Source organism: Salvelinus namaycush, chromosome 37 (genome assembly GCF_016432855.1).
Source record: "Salvelinus namaycush isolate Seneca chromosome 37, SaNama_1.0, whole genome shotgun sequence".
In the NCBI taxonomy this organism is placed as follows: Eukaryota; Metazoa; Chordata; class Actinopteri; order Salmoniformes; family Salmonidae; genus Salvelinus; species Salvelinus namaycush.
The window spans coordinates 12901655-12908773 of NC_052343.1; the positions used below are offsets into that span (position 1 = coordinate 12901655).

Below are 7119 nucleotides of genomic sequence, written 5' to 3' on the forward strand. Positions count from 1 at the left end.
TGTCATTTTAGTTTCTGGTCTACTTGTGTTGATGTCCTGCAGTAGCTATCGGCCCTTTCCTAATCCATGGATGGAGATGGGGATTTGGAGATGGGGATTTGGACTTGTGGTTTTGACTTAATTCTCTGTACAGGCCAATGATTATGATGCGATTCTGATCTAACCATCAACGAATATGCTGTGCCACTGGCCTGAGACGAATTAAGTTCAATATCTAGCCTTGATGTAGCCTAGCTCTTTTAGGCTCAAGTTAACTAGCTAGCTAACTTAGTTGGTTATTTTTTTTTCACATGCAAGGAAGTTAGGCTAGCAAGCATTTTAGCTAGGTAGCCTAGGACAACAAAAACTTAAAGCGTACTTACTATATGACAGAGCCATGGACCGTTTTGTCAGCATAAAAGAGAGGAGGATGGCATTGGCGTTCTAGTCTACAATTAGGGTGAGTCCCAAATTGTTTTAGCTTGCTCGCTCACACACTTACACACACAACATTGATTGGACTAAATCATTTTTGGTACCTTTAAGTTTGTTTTCAGTGTATAAAACTAAGCATGTATAGCGTTGATTTGACGATGTTTAAGTGTTTATGTTGAAATAGTGCTGAAATAGCTGAGGCAGTGCTCCTGTTGTCTTTGTGCAAATTTGCGGTAACTCCGTGGTTCTAAATCGTTAGTTGTTTAGTAAACTGTCAAACATTAACTTGCTTGACCATTCTGCAGGTGATATAACGGTTTGTTGCATGCAATATTTTCTTTGTGGACTTCACTGGACAGATGTTGCTCTCCGGTTTTGTGATGAAACAAATGTATGTGTAGTTGAATTTATTCCGCCACTGTGTGACTGTTGTGTTTTTGTTGTCACGGCTTTATTGTATATCACAGTGGCGTATAAACAATTGGGTTATAGAGTAAACAACGCAATTATCACAACATAGGTTGTTATATGGATTTTTTTACTGGCTTGGCTTCCTCAGTGATTTGACCCACGCACCGCTACTGAAGGGAAATAACAAAAACCAGCAACTCTGCCCTCCATGGAAAGAGTTTGACGCCCCTGATCTAACATCTGAACTTAACTCAAATATATCAATAAGACCAACACATACAGTATAATAGAAAATACATGGAGAGCTGGGGTCGAAGTACAGTGAGAGAAAGATATATAGTTGGATGGAAAGAGGGACAGAGACGGGACAGTTGTCACTTAAGCGTGTCCTGATGAATACTAATTGCTGTGAACTAAAGAGCCAGAATGAGTTCCATTGATGGCTGAGCACAATGGAGAAGGGACAGGGGAAGCAGAGGAATTCTATTATTTCATTTTTCCCTTCTCCTCGTGTTTGTATGCCAGCCCGCCGCCTGTTGTCTTTGGGGGGAAAGGAGACCATGGCTCTCACAATGCAGCCCTTGTGTCTGGGGCCACAGGGCCAGAGTAAGCCAGGGCTCACACAGCTTCCTCCCTCCCTGCAAGATGGCAAGGGCCTCAGCGTACAGGCAGGCTTGCCATCAATAAGGTTTTGAGATGATAAATTGAGCTCACTGGTGTAGCGGAAACCCCCGTAGCCCCTGCAAGGTGGGGGTCCCACGAGCTCTGGGTGCCAATGCGACCATCATCTCACACCTACAGTATGTCTAAATTGTATTATATTTTTTTATAATTTTGACAGTAACCCTCCTTTTTAATGTCCACATGTAGCAAGCAAAGTGTTTGTGTTGTGCAATCTACATTGGGGCTGTTTCATGGAAAATTTATTTTACAATCTGCAATGTTTAAATTTCCAACTTTAATTGCTGTACAAGTACATACAATATTGCCGCCAGCCATCATTCTAGATAGCAGCATTGTGACACCGTAGGCCTATAGCTTCGTGAAACATAAAGGTTAGGCTTAACATGAGAAAATGACGACCAAATAAAAGTAATTATGAATCCATTAAAGCAAAGCTATAGTCTACGACAAGCACTAGCACCACATAATCTGATAGGCAGCCGTGTAGACGTCGCAATTTAAGAACCATGGACAGTGATTAGTAAGTAGTCTAAACTTCGTGAGCGGCTGACGCATAAGATTTTTCTGCGGTCCAGAGAAACTGCGTTACGCCAGTGGTTGAGCCAGCAGTAGGCTACAACCTTGCTACTGAAAGTTACAGCATTGACCAGCAACATGGTTACCTCCATGGGGATATACTGCTGTTTCACCCATACACAATACCAGATTCAAAACTAAATATGTATAAATATCCCTTTCTCGAACTGTCTCTCTATTACATAAATACAGTAAACAAACACGTTCTAGGTTCAAACTCTTTGAAAATGGCCAACTCTTCCTCACTTCCTCTCACTTGTCCCTTATTGATAAGTAGAGGATGGAGGCAGAGAGAGACACAATGGCAGCCTGTCACATCACATCCTCATTAACATCTGGAGCAGAACAGAGAACAACCCAGTTTACACTGTCCACCACAGCCTGAGACATATGAGCACTGGTCTGAGAGAGAGAGAGAGAGAGTCAAGGGAAGGAGAGAGAGAGAGAGACCTTGGGGGTCAAAGGGAGGAGAGATCACAGTGGCAGAAATGGGCTCAGAGAAAAATAAAGATATTTTTGCTTCCGAACTATCCCACTAACGGAAAACGGTCATGTTTGGCTGAACAACCCTCAAAGGTGATCAGTCACCGCTGTTTTGAAGAGAAAAATAAATCCTCATCTCATCAACTGCTGCAGGTTAGAGCTTTGGGATTTTCTTTTAGTGTCTGTTGAGCTGTATTGGTCCTCCTTAGGGGCAAATGTTCTATGTATAAAACTGTTCTTCTTAGTACAATCAAAAATGCTCTACCACATTATGTAACCATTATAAATCAGATAATGCTGTTATTCTATTGCAGGGACAGGGAGGGTGACTTGCTTCATTATGAACTGTGCTGCTATTTTGATACTAACCGCAAGTTGTTTCAGTTGGACGTCTGCTATTTATCTCCCAAACAGACAAGGTATGTTTTATCATTTTCCGAGTATAAAAGTTATTTTAGCTTATGACAGGAGAGTATGGAGAATTGTATCCATCTATTGAATCTGTTCAATTTAGTTCATGAAGGCCACTAGCTATAGGTCAGTGACATTGCTTAATGATGACCATAGAATAATTCTAACCCATGAGACTTTGATTGTTGAATAATGGAGGAATAATCTTACAAGGAAGCTGTTTTAATTCCCTCAGAAACAAAGAAACTGAAGTATCTGCTTGAGCCTCCTGTTTATGCCGAAGTAACCAGCCCTCGGGGAGGAAATGCCACTTTGCCATGTGTACTGCGATTCAAACCAAGCCATTACAAGGTGAAATGGACAAAACTGGAACCACTTCGTCGTGGAAGCGAGAACATTGTCATGATCACAAACGGTTCAGCCCACAAACCCTATGGCCTGCTTGGGCCACGGGCCTCGCTCCGTAAGGCTCATGCCATGGATGCCTCACTACGACTCAGCAACCTGGAACTAGAAGACGATGGTAGATATCGCTGTGAGCTGATCAACGGTATTGAGGATGAGAGCGTCATCATTACATTGAGGATAGAAGGTAAATTATGATGATTCATGTAACCTTTCTAAACATTTCAAATGTTGTAAAGAAACCTTATTGCTTGCTATTCAGACGAAAATGTATTTGAAAAAAAAAGGCAAATCAGACAAAGTTTTTGATATGTTGTGACTTAAAATCAACATAAAAAGAGACAACTTCTAATTACTTTTAGGGATGATATTTCCATATCAGAGCAAAAATGGCCGTTACAAATTCACCTACAAGGAAGCTAAGGAGGCCTGTGCTGAACAGGATGGCACATTGGCCACATTCAAGCAGCTATACAGAGGTATTTAATATTCAATCAGCAAAACATTGACAGTTTACTCTGTACCTTTACTGATGCCATAGAGATTTATGTAAGGCTAACTTTCACAAAGTAAACAGTAACACATTCTCATTGTGTAGCCTGGACAGAGGGTCTGGATTGGTGCAACGCGGGATGGCTCATCGATGGGACAGTCCACTACCCCATCCTGCACCCACGAGCAGAATGTGGGGGGGAGCTGCTACCTGGCATTCGCAGCTATGGCCCCCGGGACAGGATCCGGGACCACTTTGATGCCTTCTGTTTCACCTCTAGAACCACAGGTCAACTGAATGGGTTTTGGTGCTTTGTGAAGCTGTCAAATAGCAATGTCAGTATAGTCTTCATGTGCCAAATTAGTTCCATCCTTTTTCATTTGGGATGCTGCTTGTTGAAAATGAATAAAAGGAGTTCAATTGGATTTGGGCGATGTGGTACATTTAAAAATAGTCTGGAACCAACATATAATCAAACATTAATAAGGATGCAATTATATTATAGTATTGGCAAAAGACTGTGTTCAGAACAGTCTTATGTTATCCTGACTGTAAACTTTCCATAGCAACAGGGTGACCTTTGGCGATATATAGGAGTGGGCTCGTTAATGGTCCTGAGTGGATGAGGATAGACAATAAAGGCTGATGTTCAGACCCACTTGTAAACAAGTCCATCTGTGAGAAACTAGTTGCCCTTTAGTGACATTAGAACATCCACTAATAATCGCAAAATAAAAACCTCAGTGGAAATGTTGAATTATAAAGATAGTGGGTGGTTTTATCATATAGCATGGTTCCCCAATAAGTTTACATTTTGTTATTGTTGGACATAAGACTGTACATTTTAATTTAGGAAATATGTTTGAAAGTATTCCCACCCATAATAGAGAGATATACAGGTACAGTTGAAGTTGGAGGTTTACATACACTTAGGTTGGAGTCATTAAAACTCATTTTTCAACCACTCCAATTTCTTGTTAACAAACTATAGTTTTGGCAAGTCGGTTAGGACGTCTACTGTGTGCATGACACAAGTAATTTTTCTAAAAATTCTTTACAGACAGATTATTTCACTTATAATTCACTGTATCACAATTCCAATAGGTCAGAAGTTTACATACACTAAGTTGACTGTGCCTTTAAACAGCTTGGAACAGTCTGGAAAATGAGCTCATGGCTTTAGAAGCTTCTGATAAGCTAATTGACATAATTTGAGTCAATTGGAAGTGTACCTGTGGATGTATTTCAAGGCCTACCTTCAAACTCAGTGCGTCTTTGCTTGACATCATGGGAAAATCAAAAGAAATCAGCCAAGACATCAGAAAAGAAATTGTAGACCTCCACAAGTCTGGTTCATGATTGGGAATTTTTACAAGGATTAAATGTCAGGAATTGTGAAAAACGGAGTTTAAATGTATTTGGCTAAGGTGTATGTAAACTTCTGACTTTAACTGTATGTTATCGTATACAAATATAAGCAAGGTTTGAAATGATTATGTTTCAGTCAAATGTTATATCTGCTTGGGGTTCTTGCAGTCAATTTGCAGTCTACAAACTATTTGTAATTATTATAATTATGAAAAAATCTGTGGCTGAATCTAGTTGATGATCGCTGCCATATAGGGATGGATACAGCACTATACTTAACTTAAATAACAGTAATGATATTGTTGTGAGTGCATGTCAACACTTCAGATCCAGAATGACTGAGACAACAAATTACTTCTTATGCTTTAGCACAGGGATAATCAACTAGATTCAGCAAAGGGATGATTTTTTTTCTTGAGCAGATGGTCAGGGGGCAGGGACATATTTACAAATAATTTGTAGATTGCAAAAAATGACAGCAAGAAGCCCAAACAGATATAACGTTTGACTAAAACATAATCTTTTTAAACCTTGCTTACATTTGTATATGATCACATATGTACTTTGGAACAGATTTCCAAAATTGAAATCACTTGGAGCTGATATGCTGGTGTTTTTACAGTCTTTTATGTCCAACAATAAAAAATACTCAAAACTTGGGGGGCCAAATAAAATCACCCGCAGGCCAAATTCGGACCACGGGCCATCAGTTGGGGAACACTGCTTTAGCAGGTTAAAGAACTTGCATTCTCCTTCCTCTCTTCCAGGCTTTGTGTTCTTCGTTGGAGAGCCACTCACATTTGGGGAGGCAATGCAGGCATGTAAGGGTGAGGGAGCAGAGTTAGCTCTGGTTGGACAGCTCTATTCGGCCTGGCGTTTCCTGAGCTATGACCGCTGTGATGGAGGTTGGTTGAAGGATGGCAGTGTGCGTTTCCCTATCACCACCCCTAGAGCGCGCTGTGGCGGTATTCCCGAGGCTGGGGTGCGCACCGTTGGGTACCCCAACAAGACCCTGCGTCTCTATGGTGCCTACTGCTACAGGTAGCTTTCATGAGACCCATTGCGTGTGGAGCCTACTTCCACTGACTTCATAGATCCAAGACGCAGAACCATTGTGAAGATTGCCAGTGACCCCTACAGGTTTCAGTACGCAGGGCTTGCAGATACAGGTAGTCAAAAGGCTAGGAACTGGTTCCACAACAATGGCAAAAAGATACAAGTAGCACTGCGCTTTTCTGCAATACTACAATATGTTATTACAGGAAACCTCAAATACTTAATGCCTTTTTCCATGGGACACATCAACAAAAGCCTGCCACTTTTATGAGCTTTACTGCTACAGGTAACAACTGCTGTACATGTTTTCCTGCATTTGTGTAACATTCGTTTTGTGAACTTTGTTATCCAAGAAGCATTATTCTAGTGTAACAGGATAGTTATTACACAATGACAATTTCATAAAATGCTGCTGTTAGCTTCTTAGCTGATGTAAGAGTGTGTAAATAGCAGAATGGGAGAAAGTATACGCACTGAGCATAACTGTAATACAATAAAATATCTTGACAGTGTATTTGATATGTGGCATGAAAATATAATTCAAATGCAACCATATTCACATGGATAAATACATTGTAATCAATTCATTTTATTAGATATGTATTTTCTACTCTCCAAAAACGATATTTTTCATATTTTCATTTAATCCATCTCCTTTTTAATTAGTTTAACAATTACATTTTTTCTTTCATAACAAGTTCAATATGCAATTGTGCAGTCACAAATGGGATTTACAATTAGCATTATTTGATTACTGTTAAACACTACCAACGTACAGTATTACTTCCACTGGAACTAAGACAATGACATCATTGATG

The 7119-nt window shown here is 40.2% G+C and overlaps 1 protein-coding gene across 1 annotated transcript; it reads left to right on the top strand.

Moving 5' to 3' along the window:
• The first annotated feature begins 1385 nt into the window (after nucleotides 1–1385).
• hapln2 (hyaluronan and proteoglycan link protein 2) lies at nucleotides 1386–6290 on the top strand. The gene is made up of 5 exons (XM_038977429.1): nucleotides 1386–1431; nucleotides 3215–3571; nucleotides 3747–3863; nucleotides 3983–4165; nucleotides 6013–6290. Exons 1-5 carry the CDS (start codon nucleotides 1386–1388, stop codon nucleotides 6288–6290), a joined length of 981 nt encoding a protein of 326 aa, XP_038833357.1.
• The last annotated feature ends 829 nt before the right edge of the window (nucleotides 6291–7119 follow it).